Here is a 24001-nt window from a genome sequence, read left to right on the forward strand (position 1 = left end):
AGAAAACTATCCATCACTATATGCAACGTTAAGAAGAACTTATGGCAACAGAAATCTGAAATTTTCATTCATTTCATACTAATTGTTAACATGAAACACAAAGTATATGAAGCATTCTTACCACTTTGCTGTATTCACTATCTGAATCACTGCTAAGTTCCTCAGTATTCATATTTTCCAAATCGGATTCCCCAGGGGCAATTGGCACAGTCACTGTGAGGCTGGGATTGTGAATAAACGATTGACCATCACTGTCTTCCATCAAGTATTTGTCCACGCAGCTTCCAAAACCACTGATTTTATCTTTTTCCTTGAGGAAATTGTGACCTTTGCTCATTTCAGCAAGTGTATAGTTAGAAATATAGTTTTCCTTCTTAGTATTCAGATCTTCTGTTTGTCTTATCTCCCTGGAAATCTTTGGTTTCTTGGAAAATGTTTTTAGAATAAATTCACGTAAGGTTTGCTTCACATAATTTATTCCCTTTTTAATCCTGGTCACTGCAATCTGGAGGTTGTTTGCATCAGGGTCTTCTTCAATTGCTGTAAGATTGTCTGAACTAAATGAACTCAATAATAAGGCCAGAAATAGGTTTAGGACCTATATCAGGGTGGGGAGAGGGGGTAGAGAAATAGGGAGACAGGAAATATAAAAAAAATAAAATAAGCACACTTTTCTGAATATAGGCCACAGTACAAACCAGCAACGAAGATTTCTGCACCTTTTCACGCACGGATAAGACCACATGAGAGAGACAGAGGAGAGGGTAGACTCTTCATCACTGTATCCCTAGACTAGCCCCAGCAGACTTGGCAGCAGAGGATCAGCCATACCCAGGAAGAACTACCATGGGGAGCAGAGAGAATGATCCCTCATCATTTTCATTACGTCATTTCTAAGTTCATTTCTGTAGCAGTAGTTCCTTAATCAAGTTCCCTTTTATGAACCCAAAAAACTCTCCTAGCATTCATCTATCATTCTTTATTACTTGTGAGAAACAAGTAGAACAAGACGATTGTGACTATTTTCTATTGTGCTAAAGATCTTTGTTCACTTTACCAGAAGATAAATGTCACTTGTTCCAACAAATGAAACACACAATACTTACAAAGTTCCTGTAATGAAATATTCTGTCCAAGAAGTATGCTAGAATACTACTTAATGTGACTTTTAAAGCACAGAAAAGGACCTGCCCCCTGAACCTGATTCACATGCAATAATGGCATTATGATTGGCTGGCTTCATTGCCTATTATGTTGGCCCCAGAAGAGATTACAAAAAAGGTCAGGACAATTTCTATTCTCTTGAAACAAAGTCTTATTTTTGAGTTAATTATTTTTTTTTCTCACTGAAGTAGAAGTGCAGGTGAACTCAACATTGTAAAAAAAAGGCTGCGCCCGGTGGCTCACGCCTGTAATCCCAGCACTTTAGGAGGTCGAGGTGGGTGGATCACGAGGTCAGGAGATCGAGACCATCCTGGCTAAAAAAGTGAAACCCCGTCTCTACTAAAAATACAAAAATTAGCTGGGCGTTGTGGCGGGCGCCTGTAGTCCCAGCTACTCGGGAGGCTGAGGCAGGAGAATGGCATGAACCCAGGAGGCGGAGCTTGCAGTGAGCCAAGATCTCACCACTGCACTTCAGCCTGGGCAACACAGCGAGACTCCGTCTCAAAAACAAACAAACAAGCAAACAAACAAACAAAAAAAATTGTAAAAAAAAAAAAAATGTTCACAGAGGGCAGGAAACATGTAAATTATATTTAAACATTGTTTTACCCAGGAAACAAAAAAGAAAATTGAATTGGCATTTGATGTAAGTCTTTTCATGGCCCAAATCATCTACCTCATGTTTGAAAAATCAAAGTAAGACCTAACTGAAGAGAAGGTACTCACCCCTCATTTTGGTCATACCTAAAACAATTTCTGGGCCGGGTGCGATGGCTCATGCCTGTAATCCCAGCATTTTGGGAGGCCGAGGCGGGTGTATCACGAGGTCAGGAGATCGAGACTATCCTGGCTAACACCGTGAAACCCCGTCTCTACTAAAAATACACAAAATGAGCCGGGCGTGGTAGCGGCACCTGTAGTCCCAGCTACTCAGGAGGCTGAGGCAGGAGAATGGCGGGAACCCGGGAGGCGGAGCTTGTAGTGAGCGGAGATCGCACCACTGCACTCCAGCCTGGGTGACAGTGAGACTCCGTCTCGAGGAAAAAAAAAAAAAAAAAAACAATTTCTCTTAGATGTAAGTAAAGAGAGCAGGTTAAAATTGTATCTCAATAAGTCTGATTTAAGAGAAAATTCTGGAGGTGGGAGGTCTGGGAATCATACTGAACAATTTTGATAATTGCAAAAAGTCCCTGAAATGGTTTAATAGTTTAATACTTGTCAATGAAAAAGTATATTTCACTATGAAATACACATTTGTGTATATTTGTTTTAATAGGAATATTGGTGAGGATCTGAGGGTCCATTTTACTGCTTTATTCTCCTTAATCCATTCAAGTGTTAAACCATCTTAACAGGGTGCGGTGGCTCATGAGGTTCTCACTTCGTTGAGAACAGCTGCTGTGACAACTTTCTTTCCTTCAAAAATCTTAAGTCTCTAATATTTCTATAACCTAGTGGGTATCACAAATCAAAATAAAGTCTATTTGTATCATCTTTGTATTATCACGTTAAACAAGAGAAGAAATATTAATAAAATGTATACTTGATTCAAAGTCTCATTGTGATTAAAGATCTTCACAAGTTTCCTGATATAGACCCAAGCTGACTAAAATCTGTTTTTCCAAATGTTTTCCTAAACCTGTGATCCTTAACCATTTCAATTAATTGGCAATAAAACGACTGAAACAATAAATTAGAGAAATATAAAAAAAGAGAAGCCAGTTTAGCATATAACTCTAATGTGGAAGACTATATCAGGAATATATTTTTTTCCTTAAATTTTAATTCTATGATATTGGTAGTTCCTTCATTAGTCAAGAATTGGTTATCAACTCTATGAATTTTTTTCTGTATACTTTCATTGCCAATAATTAATAATTAAAGAATATCAATATGAGTTAGTTAACACTAATTCTACATGAATGAAACACTCATTGATAGATCTCCTCTGTTTTTTACTATAAATCTATATTGTCATTCAAAGGAAAACATAACTCTCACACCAGTGTCCAGGATCAAATATTATATTATCCATTCTTCAAAGGCCCACTTAAAAAACCTCCCTTAAGTCTCAATCTAAAACTCTTTCTTTTAAGTGTCAAAAGCATTTTATTTTAACCTCATTGGTAGAACTCATCACTCCTTCCTTGTCTGATATCTTTTGTGTACCACTTTTCTGTGTCCTAATAAGCATCTTAAAAACAACGATTAGATCATGGGTAATTGGTTTTGGTTTTCCACCCTAAATAATACCTAAACAATGCCTTCCTATCTAAACTATACCTAAATACCTTTCTTTTCACAGAGAAGATACTGAAAAATATTGAGTGGATAAAGTGAGAGCCAAGGGAATGCCTTTCCCTTTGAATTTGCCTGAATAAATAATAAACATTTAAATTATTTGTGATCATTGGCTTTGATGTGGCATGTTTTCACAAGTTATACCTGTCCCAATTTCATGATTTTATGTCAAAAAAAAATTTTTTTTTTTAATGTCAAAATTTTTTAAGAAGAAGTACACGGCTGGGCGTGGTGACTCATGCTTCTAATTCCAGCACATTGGGAAGCCAAGGAGGCTGGATCACCTGAGGTCAGGAGCTCGAGACCAGCCTGGCCAACATGATGAAAACCCACCTCTACTAAAAATACAAAAATTAGCTGGCACGGTAGCATGCACCTGTAATCTCAGCTACTCAGGAGGCTGAGGCAGGTGAACCTATTGAACCCGGGAGGCGGAGGTTGGGGCGAGCCGAGATTGCATCATTGCACTCCAGCCTGGGCAACAAAGTGAGACTCCATCTCAAAGAAAAAAAAAAAAAAGAAAAAGAAAATACACAAGCAAATCCTGCTATAGGAGCTTATAAATGCAAAACTGAGAAGAAGAAACAAAGAGAATGTGTATTTCATTCCATATTGGAAGGAATTTGTAAGGCTGTATAAAACTAGAAAGCTCATTTATTACTGCAACTTGAGGGTGATCAACAATTACAGAATGGTAATCCATGATATATATTTTTTGTGCAGTAAAAATCCAGAATATGTGCTGCATAAATGCCTTTGTGTATGTCTGGCACAGTATCATTTAGTGTGTGATTGGATGAATGTGGGTTTCTGTCCTGACTTCTGAGTCCTTTTTTTTTATGGCGGTTACAAGGACAACAATATTTTAGTAACTTTTTTCAACTCAGTGGGAAGTGAAGACACTTACCATATGGCTGTTACCATACCCCACCTTCTGGATACCTGATGAGAGATTTGATGTCAAGCTGACCAACTGAGACTAGTCAACACGGCAGATTTGAGAATTGAGATGAGTGGCTCATAGAAGAGCATCTTATCCCAATTTTCTCCTGCTTGTAAGCTTGAAAGTGTTCACCAATCAGTATAAGGAAGAAAAAAATAAAAAGAAGTACAAGTCAAGAAAACACTAATTCAAAAAATAGGCAAATTGCTATGTCTACGCGATGCTATAGGCCAGTGGTTGGAAAACTTTTTCTGTAAAGGGCCAAATGATAAATATTTTAGATGCTATTGGGCATAGGATTTCCATGGCAGCTATTCATCTCTGCCATTGTAATGTAAAAGCAGCCATGGAAGATACGTAAATGAATTAACACTCCCATGTTTGAATAAAATTTATGAACACTAAAATTTGAATTTCATATAATGTGCATGTGTCATTTATTCTTCTTTTGATTATTTTAACCACTTAAAAATTTAAAAATCATTCTTAGCTCCCAGGGCCGCACAATAACAGGCACTGGACTTGCTGTGGTCTGTGGGGCATAGGTGCTGATCCTTGCTATAGAGGCTAGTCTTATACATGGCTATAAGGTGCGGGACCAGTCCTTTCATTTGCCTTGGTCCATTATTAACTTCATTTTTGTTATTATTAACTTAATTATATATTATTTATTAGTATAGCTTCAAGAGAGCATATGCCATTACTATCAAGATTAGAGAGAAAGATAGAAAGCTTTGCATTAAAATGAATAGGCAGTGATTTTGAAAAATATAAATATGGATTATTTGGCTAGGGAAACTAAAACAACATTTTGTTCTCTTTCCTGTTCTTTCTTGAATTAAAATTATCACTATTCTGTTGTAATTAATGACTTTAGATATAATTATAAAATTATAAAAATAATAGATCACATCATCACAAAATAATTTCCACAGAGAAATTAAAATGTAAGAACATCTGGTTACATACCACCAGGTTTCCAATGACCATGACCATCATGTAAACAATAAGGCACATAGCTTGACCAGCAACCTCCATACAGTCCCACATGGTCTCTATCCACTCTCCACACAGCACGCGGAACACAATCAGGAAGGAGTGGAAGAAGTCGTTCATGTGCCACCGTGGGAGTGTACAGTCATCATTGATCTTGCAGACACATTCTTTGTAGCTCTTACCAAAGAGCTGCATGCCGACCACAGCAAAAATGAAGACGATGATGGCCAACACTAAGGTAAGGTTACCTAGAGCCCCTACCGAGTTACCAATGATCTTAATCAGCATGTTCAATGTTGGCCAGGATTTTGCCAACTTGAAGACTCGGAGCTAAAAGCAAATATAAAGTTTAATATTAATCATTATGAAAATTTTTTCAATGTTTCCAATCTTGATTTTTGTTCAAAGTTTAAAGCTGACTTTAAGTCCTATAATATTGTCATTATTATCTGGCTAAAATAAACTATTCTTATTTTTCATTTTCATCTATTTTCAATATTTCTGTTAGTTTGTTCTACTTGCCCCCAAAAAATGACAACAGATATTATGAAGAAAGTATGTACTTTTAGTTCAGGATTGCTATGGAAATCTCTTATAATTTGTGATATTATTTCTTTTAGAATTGATAATTTATCCTTAATTCTATTTTCTAATACTTTTATACATTTTTTCATGCTGACATTTAGATAAAATCTAGCATATTAGAGAAATGTGCTTTAAAAAGTCTCTATTTGTTTTTATATTGTTAAGATCAGACAACAATTGTTTGAGGGATAACAATTTGATCTTTACCAAATTCATAAAGTTATGAACATATAATCATTGAAATTCTGTAAGCCATAAGCTTCTTACTGTGAAATAAATTATTGTACTATATGAATATAATAGAAAATATTTATATTATATTAGTGTGTACTTCAAATTAGAATTGAGCATGTCCTCAAAAATTGTAAAAATATTCAAGTGGTTTCAGTTCTTTAAGTGCATTTGTCAATGAATGGATTTTATTTTACTTGATATCAAGATATAATCTTGCCTTTTGATTCAAATTCCAAAAAGTTTTAAATAATAATGCAAAACCAAATAAATATCCCTTTATTATAGAATATAATGGCAACCTTAGTTTATGTTTACCAGTCTGAATGATCGCAGAACTGACAGTCCTTCCACATCTGCTAGAAAGAGCTCCACTAAACTTAAAGTCACAATAAGGCTGTCAAAAATATTCCAGCCTACTTGGAAATACTCATATGGATCCATGGCAATCAGTTTTAATACCATTTCAGCTGCAAAGATTCCAGTAAAGACCTAAGTGAGAAATATAATGTTTTTCTGTTAATATTAGAAAATAGTAAATCAACACAATGATAATAATCACTGTTTGCTTAGCATTTACTGTGTTCTAGACAGTTTGCTAAATACTTTATAAATGGATATTCTTATCAACTTAGTCCTATAAACTAGGTATCACTCTTCCCTGGCACCCATATAAGTATCAAAAGGTTGAAGCTCTAACTGTCCTGTCAGTGCTCATCATTTTTACGGAGCGTTTTAGAATAGCATATTAAAATTTCAGCAAAGTAAAACATTTGGTAATTGACACAGTCACTGTTTTCAAAGAATTTATGTGGGTCAAAAAGTTGTTCTGGAAGAAGATAAAAAGAAAACATAAATTGATACTGAAATTTTGAGCCAGAAAAAAAAAATTCTGATCTGACTACTGTTAGAGTAATAAAGAACATGTTGACTCACTCTTTAAAGATTTATCAGCAGATGAGAAAAAAGTATTTAATTGACAATATGGCAGCTAAAGTAAGACTTCTAAAGCTTTGACACAAAAGTGCATTGCAAAATATCATTAATTCATGATACTGATATCAAAGGACTCACTTAAAAAGGCAACACCGAAATGAATTCTTTGGGTACACTTTGACTCAAGGAATCTGATCAAAGAAGATTCTAAGGGAAATGTTTAGGTCTATAATTGTAGGAGTCAATTTTCAAATAATGCAGGATCAAGACGATTGGCAGGGAGCAGCTGGACTTGAGGCTGTGGTAATAGCTGTGACCAGGTAAATCCTTTCTGAGTTCACAGGGATGTAGTCATCTCAGTGAGAAGGTACTTATTTGCATGATCCAGATCTCCACCAACAATTAGAAACTAGATATTCCTGCCTTTTTCCAAAGATAAATAGAAGGGAAGAAGAATGCCAACTCAGCGAGCACATGGGGAAAAACATTGTAACTGGGAATATTTGTAGACAATTTGGAAGAGAAAGCAGACCCAGAAAAGAACTTCTGGTCTTCAAATATCAATTTGTTTGGGACCACAGCAAAAGCAAAATTATCTTATGTAGACATTGACAAAGATACCCAGAGTTATTCATGGTTTACGAAGAGTCATAAGCTGGGATTCTCTAGCCCTAAAAATGAACTGGTGCGTGCCTCACATCCATAGTCAAAAACTGGCCCTTTGTTTACTATGAGTTAGTGTGACCAACACTGTACATTTTAGAGATCACTCTGGCATCAGTTTTCCTAATTGGATCTTATATCTTCTAGAAGCCTGTTGATCACTTTCTCACCTATCCTTGAGACTTCTATGTCCAGTTCAACCATTTTGGTTTCTCAAAATCGTTGTTTTTAAAGCTTGTTTCATTAAGCTTTTGAAGTTTTGATGATAATGATGTTGATGGTGATGATAGCTTTAATTTATTGTGTATTTACTATATGCGAGGCTAATAAGTAGAAACTAATCCACCTAACAATATGATAAATGAAATATAGTTTTAATTATATTATAAATAAAAATTATCATTTTATAATGAAGTTTTATTTTATAAATGATGAAATTAAATAATATGGAGTTAAAATATTTGTCCAAGGCCATATCACTCATATAATGCAGAATCAGCATTCAAACACAGGTCTTTGGGACTCTGAGGACCCAAACACTTCACCACTATTATGTCAAAGCAATACATCCACAGGTTTTCTGAAAATATGTGAGATGTGTACTTACAAAAAAGCAGCAATGTAATTAGGAAGGTATAAGAAAGAACCAAAAATGTTAAGTGTTGCTCCCAAGAAATATGCTGGAAGAAAAAATCATTATCAACTCCCAAGATGGTAACCTTTTATAGAAATAGTATTGTTATTTATAGACCTCAACACTACTGTGCAATCATTTTGAAAGACATAACCAGAAATTTGGCTCTACCCATCCATTCATATGGTAACTTCTTGATATGCATAATTATGAGGCTGCAATTTCATCTGACATAAAAAAATATGAAATGACAGTGATGACAACTAAAGAGAGAAACTATGAGTATGCAACACACAATAAGAGACTTACCAAATTTCCTATAGCAAGTACATTTTTGAATTCCTCAGTCATTGGGTGATGTTCCATAGCCATAAATAATGTGTTTAAAACTATGCAAATGGTAATTGCAAGATCTACAAAAGGATCCATTACAATAAAATAGATACACTTTTTGAATTTTATCCAATATGGAGAGCAATTCCAGATCAAGAATTTGTGTGCAAATCTGTACCACCAAGGTGGACATTTTTGTCTGGACTCTTCAAGTTCTGGGAGAAAAAAACAGAGAACATGGAGTCAGCCATTTGTATATTTCACTCCTAACCAGATACAAATCAGTGAGGCACTCTAATATTGAAACAGGGTTTGTAGTTTAGATTTTGAAAATTTAACAGTATTGTTTTCAATGAAAGTATAGCCTCTTACGTAAGTCTATTATGACATGTTTGTTGCCTAGATGAAGCATAAGTGAGGGTAAGGAAGTGAACTTAATGACTGCAAGCACATATGTGGGCATCTTTCAGAGAAAAATGCACCTAACATGTGATGGTAAACAGGAGAACTAATGTTTCCTTAACAGAGAAATGTATATTTTCCACCAATATGCATATTTTTCACCTGTGTTTTTAGTCCCATGACAACAATAAGACGAGACTATTCTATCCAGAAAAAACTCTTGCTGTAATAGTTCATGGGTGAAAACAATCCTAGAACCAAGCAACTAGAAATAATTTATGGAGGACTCATGAAATAGACATTTCACACCATTAGCCAGCCCATTTACTTCTCATCATTCATTCAGGGGATGGGTAGACACTTTGTCTGCTCCCATGATGGGAATGTGGGGGTGAAGTGTTAGACCAGGGACCAGGTGGAACCTGGGGCACATTGTCAGGGGAGAGGGTAGAAGCCAGAACAGTTTGTAAAGTTGTCACCCTTTGACTATCTTTGCTTATTAGAAGAGACAAATTTGAGCGAATATGTAATTTGTAAGATTGGATAGGGACAAAATCACATAGCTCTGGGTTAACCTTGTTTTCTGCATCAATTACCATCAAATCACTTGTCTTTGAAAGGTCAGATCACCCAACATCTGTCTTTGTGGTTTTCTTTTTCATTTTTGCAAAGTCATTTTTGCCATGTTATCAATGTGTGTGTTTAAGAGCAAATAACTTTATCCATTTTTAAGCACATAAAACCAATTCCATCAATATCCATTGGTTATCTTTACCATCATTTAAAACTATTTTATGGCCTCTGAATTATTGCTAAGAATTTCACATGTCTATTTAAGGTTGACCAGATTTATGTTAATTTTATTTAAGAATCTGTCCGGTAAAAAGAAGATTATTACATACCTTCCACAGTGTTTGTTAATATGCTTGCTCTACTCATTGCTCTCTGTCTGAGGTTAGGATCATTCAGCATATCCTCTGAAAGGAGATAGGAACTACAACGCCTTTTCTTGTGTATTTGATTGGTTGTGCCCTAAAAAAAGATCAATTAACGTCTTAAGAACAGAATCCTAATAAATTGTAGGTATAAGATAAAATCTTGCTTATATAGCTGTGGTGAGTAATTAAAAGTAGAGCTTAGATTGCTGGGTTCAAATTATGGCTCCGCTACTTACTGGCTGTATATCACAGGAGTTACTTAACTGTCTCAGTTTTATTATTGGTAAAATGGGGATAATCATAGTACTTGCTTCATATTCTTGTGAGGATTAAAGGAATTAATATTTAGGAGATAAATAATAAAGCTAGCTGCTTTTTTGTTACATCACTATCATCACCTCTCTACCTTTCTGGGTGTCCAATTTATTCAGATAGTTTTATCATGTGAGAGTCCTACATGAAAACAGTTAAAGTGCTGTAGTGCTGTCTAAAGGGGTAGAATCTCAGTGTTCTCTGATAAATTTCTGGAATTACTTTGTATTGAGGAAACAACATTAATGAAACTACTGTAATGCTTGTCTCTTACTGCCAAGGAAGACCTCATGAACTGAGCAGAGTACATGATGATCAATGACTCAGTTTGAAAAGAACAATTAGTGAAATGGAGAATGCAAGCTACATCTGAAACAGGTGACCACTCTTTCAGCTCTAGAAATTGTTGCCATGCAAAAATATGAATTCATGCATACCAAGTATATTTATTTTTGTGAGAAAATGTCTTATTTGTAAAACTTGAAAATTAATTCAAATTTAAAACACTATGTTGATTCCGTGCAGGCCAGAAATACACACACATACTCACACACACATATATACACAAAAAACTATACAACCCTAGATCTATCATGTTTGTCTGCTTGTGTGTGGTATGTGGTATATATTTTAAATACATATATTTAAATATATAAATATTTCTAGATTTGTAAAGTTGTATAGTTGTATAGGTATAGTCATGCATGTATGTGGTGTATCAAAACACATACAGGCATAAATATGTGCATGGGTGTATTATACATATATGTGTATGTGAACAGACACACCCATTTGAAAGATCTCTGTAAAAAGTCAACTTTTTGAAAAGTCTTGAAACCATGTTTTCTGTGCTATAGTCTGTGAAATAAGAATTTGTCAGATTAAACAAATTCTTTTCCATGTAGATATGTTTCAGGTATAGAGATGACATTATTTGTTATGCAGTGTTTTCATATAAACCATATATTGTGCCACAATTTTATGTTTATTGTATTATGATTGTATCTTATAAGTATCCACTAATTTCCCTAGTTTTCTAGTTTTCACTTTAGGATTTATTGTGATACTGATTTTTTATGGTTAAAAAACTCTTAAATGAAGAAACTTCATTAAAAAATGTGAAATAATCTCCAAATCTGATATAAATTATATAATATTTTACATACTACACACATAATTGAAAAACAAAATGCAACCAAAGTTAGATTCCACAGAAATTTAACATGCTCATTCAATAAGGAAAAATACCTTGAGAGAAGGGCTTAAGCTGTATCATGCACACAATGAGGTCACATGTTACCTAAAAGCACATGCATTTATTCAAATTGAAATATATGTGTGGCCATGGATTTGATGGAACTTTATTCTCATTTAAAATACTACACTGTCTGCAAATATAAATATATAAGCATGTAGCATATGTTTGAAGCTTATTGGGCTAGTCAAAGCCCTTGCTGACATTAGTAATGCAGCATAGCATAGTGAGTGGGCTAAAGAGATATCCTGGAAACTCCAGGAATGAGAAAGATCTCACTTTCAAGCCTAATCAGACACCTTTCTCTAACCACTCAGTGACTCCTAGACCTTTGGAACTGCTGTAAAATTGTTGTTTTGCTTTTATGTTTGTTTGTATCAATGCTTGCATTTCAGATATTTTGTTTTGATTTACAAACTCCTGATGAAATATTTTTTAAAAAGGAAAACAGTTATGTTTCATTTATGTAGAGGACCTAAGACATAGTCATTCTAAATTTTTTCAAGGTAAGCGTTCTACTGCACATTGGAGAGATAGCAGAGTGGGTGGCTAAGAGTACAAGCTCTGAAACAGACAGCCTCTGTTTCAACTTCAGAGCTACCGTTTATTACCTAAGTACATTGGGGTAAGTTGCTTTATTTCCCCATGCCTCAATTTTCCCATTTGTAAAGCAGAGATAATAATATGTCATCTCATGGGGTTGTCGTAAATACTAAATACGTGTTTGCTGTTACTAACAACTCAAATAAGATTTCTTGAAATTCCTTGGAATAGGTACATATTAAGCTGTGACCTGAAAAAGATAGCAGTAGCTGGCAAGTAATCCAAATTTCTTCATAGAAATGGGATCTATTATTAACTAATATCAGCATTATCATTGCATTTTCTGTGCTGATATCTATCTATATATTTATCTTTCATAAATTGTTCTCTAAATAGATTATTTATAATCTTCAATTATAAAATTAATAGACAAGTACCTTTTTACAAAAATGGGATTTTATCTTTGAGTTAGATGCCTACAACACATAGAATGAGGATTAAGGTAATGAATCAAAGGTGTTTCTATAGAAAAAGTATTGCAAAATGCAGAGCCATTCACAAGACCAGAGAGAAGGCCCTCCAGCAGAGAGACCGACTGATGCAGGAACAAGGGCCCAGCCATGCCTGAGCTATGTAAAACGTCCTTACGCTGTCATCAGAAGTTGCCTTATCTATTATCACCTCTGGCAGAAGCTGTCCATTGGGGAGCATGAGGGCTGAGCGTCCATCAACCAGGGAGACCACACCGTTGCAGTCCACAGCACTGTGCATTTTCCCGTTCACCGGCAGTATTGGTGGGGACCTACTGGCTTGGCTGATGTTACTGCTGCGTCGCTCCTGGGGTCTGTGGGGCACAAACAGTGAGCCCCTTCTGCTCTCATTGTCTCCAAAAATGCTGTGCTCATCATCGGCAAATTCAGTCTCAGATCCTATATCTCTTCCTCGGCCTTTGAAACTAAAAAGACTTGTTCTGCTGCTTCGCCTTGCAGAAAACAAGGAGCCACGAATGCTGAGTGGTGACTGCAGAAAAATTACAAAATAACATGTATTTGCTGAAGCACCTACTAATAGAAGTATACTTCATATAAATACCACTGAACCCACTGGCCTGAGGGCAGGTGGCTCTGTACTGACTTAAAAGAAACACACTTAAAAACAAAGCAATTCAGTGAGAAAAAAAACTTATTCCACTGAAGGGATGAAATGATTTGCAGAACTCATCCTTTCAGGACCAGGTAAATTATTTGTTGCTGTACAGCTCTCTAATATTCTGGTCTAGAGTTACTGCTCCTTTCTTTTAATGCCATTCATTTTGCTGCACAGAATATATCATTTAAAAAAAGAACTTAGTATTGTTACCGGTCATTCAGTTTTTTTATATATCAATCCCCAAGCTTCACAAAAAACTGGAAATCATGCTGTCTGCTTCTTTGCATTGAAAATCCACCTTATGTACTAAGAGCTCAGTTAGAGTGTATTTAAAAAGACCATTTAACACCAGTTAATTTATAGTCATTAAATATTTTTAAAGTAGTTGCCCAATACGAAAGAGGAGGAAAAATTCATGCTTATATGACTCATGTCCAGGATGCAAAGCCTTTGGAAGGATCTAGTTCAATGGACATTAGTGCTTACTATGTAAAGAACAAAGCGGCAAATATTGTGAACAATGGAAAAAGTATGGCAAGGTCTTTGCCTCAAAACCAGCTTGGACTGCTCCTGTCATATTTATTTTTATTGATATATGTGTCCAAGTTCCGTATCATCGCCTAGGTTCAAGTGAAATTGTGAAGGCAGGGACTCTACCTTTTATTATTGTGTATATCAGGCAGAATCTTGCAGATTCTTAACTAGATTTTTAGTTTACAAAAATGATTTGTGGGGTTGTGTGATGGAAAACAGGGAAGTCCTAAGGAAAATAGAAGCAATGGTTCTTCTTAGGGATTTGTGCAGAATTATAGGCAGGGAGACCTGAGAGATGAAGGTTCCAGTGAAAAGAGAAAGGGAAAGAGAACTTCCACATAAGCAGAATTAACGGACTATGGCATTACATATTAGTAGTTGATGTGGTTGGGGGTGGAGGATATCAAAGGCTTCTCTAAAGTTCCAAATGGGTGAATGATACTCAGGTAATACTATTAACTATAATGGTTAAGAAAGAAGCAAGGCCAGGCATGGTGGCTCACGCCTGTAATCCCAGCACTTTGGGAGGCCGAGGAGGGCAGATCACGAGGTCAGGAGATTGAGACCATCCTGGCTAACATGGTGAAACCTCCGTCTCTACTAAAAATACAAAAAATTAGCCGGACGTGGTGGCAGGCACCTGTAGTCCCAGCTACTTGGGAGGCTGAGGTAGGAGAATGGCGTAAACGCGGGAGGCGGAGCTTGCAGTGAGCCGACTGCAGCCTGGGTTACACAGCAAGACTCCGTCTCAAAAAAAAAAAAAAAAAAAGAAAGAAAGAAAGAAAGAAGCGCAACTAGTCTATAGTGTGAATAGTCTCTTTATTTCTACAATGGTTCTCAGGAATATTTTGTTTCTGAAAATTAGTTTATTAGAAAATATTTTGACAATTCTGAAACTCTAAGATCTTTCAAAAATGATCAAACCCAAATGAAAACCTGTGTACATCTTTCCATTAACGCCCAGCGATACTTGGTTTTTACCTAAAATCATACCAATGAAGTCACTCACTATCCTCTCCTGAGGTCTCTTACCCTAAAATAAGACATTTTTCTCTATCATTCTGCCTCTGGTGGTACACATTGAGCAGTTTGGGTGGTACCTGACTGGGGGTAGACAACCTCTTTTCGTGTGCTCGCCTATGCCCTTCAACACCAAGGTGGAAACTTTTTCTTCTGATGTTCTCCTCTGAGTCTGATTTGGACAGTTTCTCAGCATCTCCCTTTTCTTCTCCACTGGAGAGCTTCTTTTGATTCTTTTTCTTTCTTCTGTTTCTTCTTTCTTTAGCACTTTTAGAGCTCAGTTTGGATGTTTCAGAAGAACTCTCTGAGAGGCCCATAATTCTGCTTCTCCTAATACTTGTATATTCAGCTGCTGCCGCTGCGATTGCCTGGTTGGGCCAAGACGTTAACACTTAAATGAGTCATTTCCAAATCCTAGGAAACCCTAGGACAGGACATCTTTCACCTATCAGCATAACAACATGATGCATATAATCATGTCCTTTAAACATGAAATGATCGTTTTCTTTACACAGTGATCAGAATGCTTACAAAGTATATATATATTTTTTGTCTCAGGTTGAAATAAAGCTCTATTGTGTTTTGGAATTAAACTATCATATGTTATTAATTTGCTTACAGTAAAGACAAATTAAATATTATATGTTAATGTTTTACAAGGTAATTTTGGAACGTAAAACTCACATAAACCATGTAATAAGACAGACAATTTGATGATCAGGCAATTAACTCCATATCATCAATAGAATCAGGCACTCTATGGTTTAATAAAGATTGAGTTATCTGAAAAATAAATGAATTATTACAGCACAATATTGTAAGAAAGTGGTAAGGTCAATGAGTATTGGCCTGAATGAAACTTCTGGGGATTCCCTAGGTAGTACCTGGGATAACCCAGTACTATCCTTTTATAAAAATGTTTTGTTTATAAACACTAAAAAAATTCTTGTAAAAACATGGGAAATAAAGATACAAATGAAAAACAGAAAAAAAGTCATCTTACATCCCAGAAATAATTGGTGCAAATATTTCTTCCATTCTTTTTATATGTCTGTATAATTTTAAAACTGAGATTGTATCTGACTACAGAATTTAATCCATCATTATTCTAAAAGATTTTTCCTCATGACATCATAATTTTTAAAAAACACACAGTTCTATGGCACAATAATACTCTGAGACACACAGTTTTCATAATTTTCTTAGTTATTTTCTAATTTTCCAAAATTTAAATGTTTTCTGATTTTTACCATTATTCAAACACTGCACTGAATATTTGTGCATCAGAATTTATCTGCATTACAGATGATGGCCCTCCCCTAATACATTAGATTCCTTGAAGAGATTTAACTAGGTCAAACCTTCAGACAAATGTTAAGACACCTGCAGTATATTTGAAATTATGTTTCTCTTCGTACAAGCCTTCTCAAACATTTACACTGAAGAATCTCTTTGCAGAGAGGATTAAGGAGGAAACTTTCAAGGATCTGTGACAACTTGAAGTAGCCACATCAAAATTATTATTTTCTTAATATCTCCTGTTTTATCTTAAAAATCCTTGTGACATTAACAAAACATGATGTACTGTGGTATTCATACCCCATAGAACAGTACCTGTTAATTTTAACATTAAAATAAGTTTCCTGAAACCACTGTATACAATTGGTGCCCTGGGGAAATCCATTTTGAGTGTGTGTACATATACATATATATATATATATATGCATATATAAACACACACACACACACACACACACACTCTAAGTCATTATAGGTAAAAGGTTTAGGAGGAACAGCCTTAGATCACTTTCCATGCAGTGAGATGATTATGGGGAAAGGGTCAATTCTAGCTCCGTCCAAAACTGGTTCCTTTATCCACACCAGAAATGAGGATGCAGTTTATACACAAAAGTTCATTAAAGAAAATCTAGCTGGAGAAGGCCGAACATACACCACAGAGCCTCTGTTGTAACCTTTTGCATTTCTACCTCTGGGAAGAATTTTAAATCAAATAACAGTACCTCAGCTTCTTCTTGCTCTTTTTTAAGTCGGTCTAACATCTGTTGAAATTCTAATTCTTTCTGTTTAGCTTCTTCAATGTTTGCCTGGTTCTGTTCTTCATAAGCCATGGCAACCACAGCCAAGATCAAGTTTATTAGATAAAAGGAGCCCAGGAAAATCACTACGACAAAGAAGATCATGTATGTTTTGCCAGCAGCACGCAGCGTCTAGGGAAAAATGGAAATTGTCATTTGAACAACAGGAAGTTTTTTAGTAAATTATTTCAATTTGACTGGCATGGGCAAATTTGACAGTTTTGTATAATCTCATGTTATCAAAAATATAAAGAGAAATTATATCTTCATGGAAAACAAATATTAAACACATTTTCAGTACAAAGAATATAGCAATGTAATATGCTTGTACTAAAGTCATGTATGATTCTTGATTATTAAGTGTAGTAGTATAAAAATCATGCATTTTTAACTACAGCCTGAAAATTACTCATAAAATCAAATCCTTTGCTCACCTTCAAATTTTAGGAACAGGTGATATCTATAGTCCCTCTTACTGTTAAAATTCTATATTTTCTTTCTTTACCATCAAATGCTAATAATATCATTGAATGTTAACTCTAGGGAGATAGTCTTATTTAATTACTTTATTCATCTCATAGGTGTTTCAATTAACTTTTTTTGGTTTTCTTTGCTTTTTAAAATAGATTTGATTTTTCAAAATAGTTTTAGGATTAGAGCAAAATTAAACTGAAGGTACAGAGATTTTTCTTTTCTTTTCTTTTCTTTTTTTTTTTTTTGGCATAACGTGCAGGTTTGTTACATGTTACATGTTACATGTGCCATGGTGGGTTGCTGCACCCATTAACCCGTTACCTACATTAGTTATGTCTCCTAATGCTATTCCTCCCCTTACCCCCCAACCCCGACAGGCCCCAGTGTGTGATGATCCTCTCCCTGTGACCATCTGTTATATTACCCAATTCTCACTTATGAGTGAGAACATGCGGTGTTTGGTTTTCTGTTCCTGTTTTAGTTTGCTGAGAATGATGGTTTCTAGCTTCATCCATGTCCCTGCAAAGGACATGAACTTATTCTTTTCTATGGCTGCATAGTATTCCATGGTGTATATGTGCCACATTTTCTTTATCTAGTCTATCTTTGATGGACATTTGGGTTGGTTCCAAGTCTTCGCTATTGTGAATAGTGCCACAATAAACATACGTGTGCATGTGTCTATACAGTAGAATGATATATAATCTTTTGGGTATATACCCAGTAATGGGATTGCTGGGTCAAATGGTATTTCTAGTTCTAGATCCTTGAGGAACTGCCACATTGTCTTCCACAATGGTTGAACTAATTTACACTCCCACCAACAGTTTAAAAGCATTCCTATTTCTCCACATCTTCTCCAGCATCTGTTTTTTCCTGACTTTTTAATGATCACCATTCTAACTGGCATGAGATGGTATCTCATTGTGGTTTTGAATTGCATTTCTCTAATGGCCAATGATGATGAGCTTTTCTTCACATGTTTACTTTAAGTTCCGGGATACATGTGCAGAACATGCAGGTTTGTTACATGTGCTATAGTGGTTTGCTGCACCTATCAACACATTATCTAGGTTTTAAGACCTGCATACATTAGGTAGTTGTCCTAATGTTCTCCCTCCCCTTGCCTCCCACCCCCCGACAGGCCTTAGTGTGTGTTTTTCCCCTCCCTGTGTCCATGTGTTCAAATTTTTCAACTCCCACTTATGAGTGAAAACAGGCAGTGTTTGGTTTTCTCTTCCTGTTTTAGTTTGCTGAGGATGATGGCTTCCAGCTTCATCCGTGTCCCTGCAAAGGACATGATCTCATTCTTTTTTTATGGCTGCATAGTATTCCATGGTGTATGTGTACCACATTTTCTTTATACAGTTTAACATTGATGGGCATTTGGGTTGAGTCCATCTCTTTGCTATTGCAAATAGTACTGCAATAAACATACATGTGCATGTGTCTTTGTAGTAGAATGATTTATATTCATTTGGGTATATACCCAGTAATGGGATTGCTAGGTCAAATGATATTTCCGGTTCTAGGTCCTTGAGGAATTGCCCCACTGTCTTCAAAACTGTTGAACTAATTTACACTTCCACCAACAGTGTAAAAGCACTACTATTTCTTCACAGCCTCACCAGCATCTATTGTTTCTTGACTTTTTAACAACACCATTCTGACTGACTTGAGATGGTAGCTCACTGTGGTTTTGGTTTGCATTTCTTAATGATCACCGATGTTGAGCTTTTTTTCATGTTTTTTGGCCACATAAATATCTTCTTTTGAGAAGTGTCTGTTCATATCCTTTGCCCACTTTTTGATGGGATGAGAGGCTGGTTCAATATATGCAAATCAATAAATGTAATCCATCACATAAACAGAACCAATGACAAAAACCACATGATTATCTCAATAGATGCAGAAAAGGTCTTCAGTGAAATTCAACATCCATTCACGTTAAAAACTATCAATAAAGTAGGTATTGATGAAACACATCTCAAAATAATAAGAGCTATTTATGAAAAATCCATAGCCAATATCATACTGAATCGGAAAAAGCTGGAAACATTCCCTTTAAAAACTGGCACAAGACAAGGATGCCCTCTCTCACCACTCCTATTCAGCATAGTGTTGGAATTTCTGGCCAGAGCAATCAGACAAGAGAAAGAAATAAAGGGTATTCGAATAGGAAGACAGGAAGTCAAATTGTCTCTGCAAATGACATGATTCTATATTTAGAAAACCCAATCATCTCAGCCCCCAAACTCTTTAAACTGATAAGCAACTTCAGCAAGGTCTCAGGATACAAAATCAATGTGCAAAAATCACAAGCATTCCTATATACCATCAATAGACAAGCAGAGAGCAAAATCATGAATGAACTCCCATTCACAATTGCTATAAAGAGAATAAAATACCTAGGAATACAGCTTACAAAGGTTATGAAAGACCTCTTCAAGAAGAACTGCAAGCCACTAATCAAAGAAACAGGATAGGACACAAACAAATGGAAAAACATTCCATACTCATGGATAGGAAGACTCATTATCATGAAAATGGCCGTACTGCTGAAAGTAATTTATAGATTCAATGCTGTTCCCATCAAAAATATCATTGACATCTTCACAGAATTAGAAAAAAACTACTTTAAATTTCATATGAAACCAGGAAAGAGCACATATAGCCAAGACAATTCTAAGCAAAAAGAACAAAGCTGGAGGCATCACCCTACCTGACTTCAAACTATACTATAAGGTTACAGTAACCAAAACAACATGTACTGCTACCAAAACAGACATATAGGCCAATGGAATAGAACAGAGACCTCAGAAACAACACCACACTTCTACAAGCATCTGATCTTCAACAAGCCTGACAAAAACAAGCAATGTGGAAAGGATTCCCTATTTAATAAATGGTGCCGGGGAAACTGGTTAGCCATACACAGAAAACTGAAACTGGGCTCCTTCCTTACACCTTATACAAAAATTAACTCAAGATGGATTAAAGACTTAAATGTAAAACCCCAAACCATAAAAACCCTAGAAGAAAACCTAGACAATACCATTCAGGAAATAGGCATGGGCAAAGACTTCATGACAAAAACTCCAAAAGCAATTGCAACCAAAGCCAAAATTGACAAATGGGATATAACTAAACTAAAGAGCTTCTGCACAGCAAAAGAAACTAACATCAGAGTAAACAGGCAAACTATAGAATGGGAGAAAAATTTGGCAATCTACCCATCTGACAAAGGTCTAATATTGAGAATCTATAAGTAACTTAAACAAATTTACAAGATAATTAGCATTTATATTAATAATTGTATAATATAATATACTTTTATCATACAAAGCATTTTAAAGTGAATTTAGAATGTTATAAACAGATATTAAATGAAAAATAAGTCTTACCTCTGATGAAAAATTATTTTAATTTTTTTACTTGTGTTTCTTTAATTTTGAGTAAAGGTGACCACTTGTTGCCTATTTAAAAAATATTTGCATCCCGTTTTTGCTGTAAAGTGCATCTTACATAATTTCTGAATTCATTTATAATATTCTTGGAAATAAAGAAATATAAAATAGGCCAAAAAAGAAAAAAAAGACAAATCTGCAACTATTCTGATAAAAGTGTATCATTGTTATGCATAATATAGAATAATCATTTTGCTCTCCTTCCTTTTGGGTTGGCTGCTGAGAATATACAAGTAAATAGAGACCACAGCCCCAACAGGTTCACATTCAAGTTAGAGAAAATGGCCATGTGAATTAACACTTACAGTACGAGAGATCAATGATATAAACAGAAGAATATACAAAAAGTCATGGAAATCTACAGTTGGGAGCAGTTGATTTGGGAGAGAAAAACTTAAAGAAATGAATTGAATCTTTAACTGTAAATAGGAGTTCAAAAATAAAACATGGTGAGCAGGTGAACATCAGAGAGCCTCTTCTCTTCAGGCCATCCCAAGCATGCATGGAAAACAGTACATGTGCAGGAGCAGCTTGAGAAAACATTGCAGTATGTCCCGGTACTTAACTAGGACCCCATGGGATAATATACTCAGGAAGGGGAAAGATCTAGAGATTAAATATGCCCAGAGAAGATAAGAAAATTATTTACGATTCAAGAACTATCCATATTATTAGTTATGAGAGTAAAACACTTATAATTTTAGTAATAAGATAATAGAGTTTCCTCCATTCTCAAATAAATAAAAATCCTCCTAATATAGGCTATTAACATACACTAGATACATATGCCATTCAAAAATACAATGCATGTTTCTCTTGGCACTCACCTGTTGGTAGAGGTTTTCCCAGTAATCTTGGGTCATTAGCCTAAACAAGGCTAAGAAGGCCCAGCTGAAAGTGTCAAAGCTCGTGTAGCCATAATCAGGGTTTCTGCCAATTTTCATACAGGTGTACCCCTCTGGACATTGGCTACACATGAAAAAGAACATTATAGGTGAGAGTGTCTTCAGGACACAAGCTAAATAGCCGTAGTGAAAAGTTACAAATTCAAGGTTTCTTCTATAGGGGGACAACATTGAATAATGATTAAGAATACATGATTTGGAGCCAGGACGAACTGGTTTTGAATCACACTCTACTACTGACTACTTATAGTGACTTTACCAAATTCTTCAAGGCACAAGTCTGTCTGTGAAAATAGGATAATAACATCTACCTCAAGAAAATAAGATTTGTAATAAGTTTAAATAAGATAATGTGTACAAATTACTTAGCTTACTTCCTGCACATAGAAAGTATTTAATAAACCATAGCTGCCATTAGCATTATCATCATTAAAACATGGAAACTTTCAATAGACGTTTTGTAATAGTTCTTGGATCAGTAAATATTGATACGTAGGCTGCTACCAAAGCTCTTTCTTTCTGTATAATTCTTGGAATGGATTAGAGTCAATAATAGTCAAAATATAGTAATTATCTAAGTTCATAAAAATTTGTAGCTTTAAGACTTTTTTCTTTCTAAAATTGGTGGACTGGTTTTTCCTGATGCCATTAAATAAATACAATACTCTGAGATTCTTCTGGGAACAGCAACCTTATCCGGTTTATTCCTATGTTTCCAGTGTACACAGAGACTGATGAAGAGATATCTGCATAGGGGGAAAAGCAAGAGCTAATGCAGCTAACGCTACAAAATGAAGTTGGTGTAAGAGAGAAGCAGCAATATGGACAGTTGGATATATACAATATTCTTATATATACAATATTTTTAAAATATATGTACCCAAGTCCAAGGAATACCTTTGCTTAGAGTTGCCAAAACACAACATTCAGTCACCTATGAGTCACATTTAATTGGAGAATGAGTGGAACTTGGGAGTAGAAAGAAAAATTGATTTTGTGACTCTTCTTTTTCCAGAAAGAAGAAAGACCTGAAACTATCCAACCAACTTTTGGTGTTTTCTAGAAGTAACATTTTCTACCTTCTTAAGATTTATGTGACTTCTCTCTTGTGTTAATTCAAACACTATTTCAAAGTCTTGCTTTCAAGAGTATGCATTAACTGTGAACATTTTAAAGACTGGATTTGTTGTGGGACAGAATGAGACAAATAAAACCATGAAATATATAAAAAGCAATATAGAATCAAAGACTAATTTGCAAACTGATTGAACATTCTTTTCTTTCTCTTTCAGCCTTTAGACTAAAGAGAAAACAAATATTACATACCCTGAATCTGTGCTGAAACCACAAAGGAGAGCATCTTTGGATCCCTCCAAGTAATAAAAGTATTCTGTTGAAGAAGAATGTGAACAGTTATAACATTACAGAGTTTAATCTGTGATTATGATAAAGCAGGTAAATCAATTGATATAGACAATTATCTAGAAATTCAGGCCTGGAACCAGGCAACATGCATCCATTTGTTTACTATTTTCTCATATATTCTCCCTCAAATATTTATTTCTAATATCTTATAGGCTAGGCAATAAATATGACAATAAACATGATGAATAAAATCATTAGTTTTATGAGGCCTCCTTTATGTTTAGGTGAGGGTGGAGGTTGTGGTTGGATAAAAACTTAAGTAAAAAAATAAATATACAAGATATTTTCAGATAGTAATAAATGATCTAAAGAAAATAAATTAAGGCAATGTGGTAGGCTGAAGTCAGGGAAGGTCTTTCTAAGGAGATGATATTTAAACTAAGATCTAAATGTGACAAGGAAGACAGCCATGAAAAGACTGGTGAAGAGCTATTTGGGCTGGGGGAAGAGCAAGAGCTAAAGTCCTAAGGCAGAGATGAAGTTGGTATGTGGAAAACCCAGCAAGATGTGGCTACAGTGTAGCGTGGCTACAGTGTGGTGAGAGGGAGGATTGTGATGGCAGAGGTAGGCAGGGGCCAGATCATGTCAGAATTTGCATATCATTGAAATGAGTTTGGATTTTAAGTATGATTAAAGGTACAGTCAGGTGTCACATAATGACTGTGATACAATCTGAGAAATGCATCATTAGGACG

The 24001-nt window shown here is 35.3% G+C and overlaps 1 protein-coding gene across 2 annotated transcripts in view; it reads right to left on the minus strand.

Annotated features, from left to right (window-relative positions):
* Positions 1–24001, minus strand: part of SCN9A (sodium voltage-gated channel alpha subunit 9) — a 180466-nt gene that overhangs the window by 71265 nt on the left and 85200 nt on the right. Inside the window, exons 8-17 of one of the 2 annotated variants that reach the window (XM_005573366.5) lie at positions 23208–23271; positions 21804–21945; positions 16961–17167; positions 15020–15307; positions 12885–13256; positions 10091–10220; positions 8763–9001; positions 6539–6712; positions 5378–5734; positions 122–598 (exon numbers count right to left, since the gene is read on the minus strand). In XM_005573366.5, coding sequence (XP_005573423.3) covers positions 122–598; positions 5378–5734; positions 6539–6712; positions 8763–9001; positions 10091–10220; positions 12885–13256; positions 15020–15307; positions 16961–17167; positions 21804–21945; positions 23208–23271 — 2450 coding nt within the window. The remainder of the gene's footprint in view (positions 1–121; positions 599–5377; positions 5735–6538; positions 6713–8762; positions 9002–10090; positions 10221–12884; positions 13257–15019; positions 15308–16960; positions 17168–21803; positions 21946–23207; positions 23272–24001) is intronic. The other variant, XM_005573368.5, reaches the window with a different exon arrangement.

This window comes from Macaca fascicularis, chromosome 12 (genome assembly GCF_037993035.2).
Source record: "Macaca fascicularis isolate 582-1 chromosome 12, T2T-MFA8v1.1".
Lineage (NCBI taxonomy): Eukaryota > Metazoa > Chordata > Mammalia > Primates > Cercopithecidae > Macaca > Macaca fascicularis.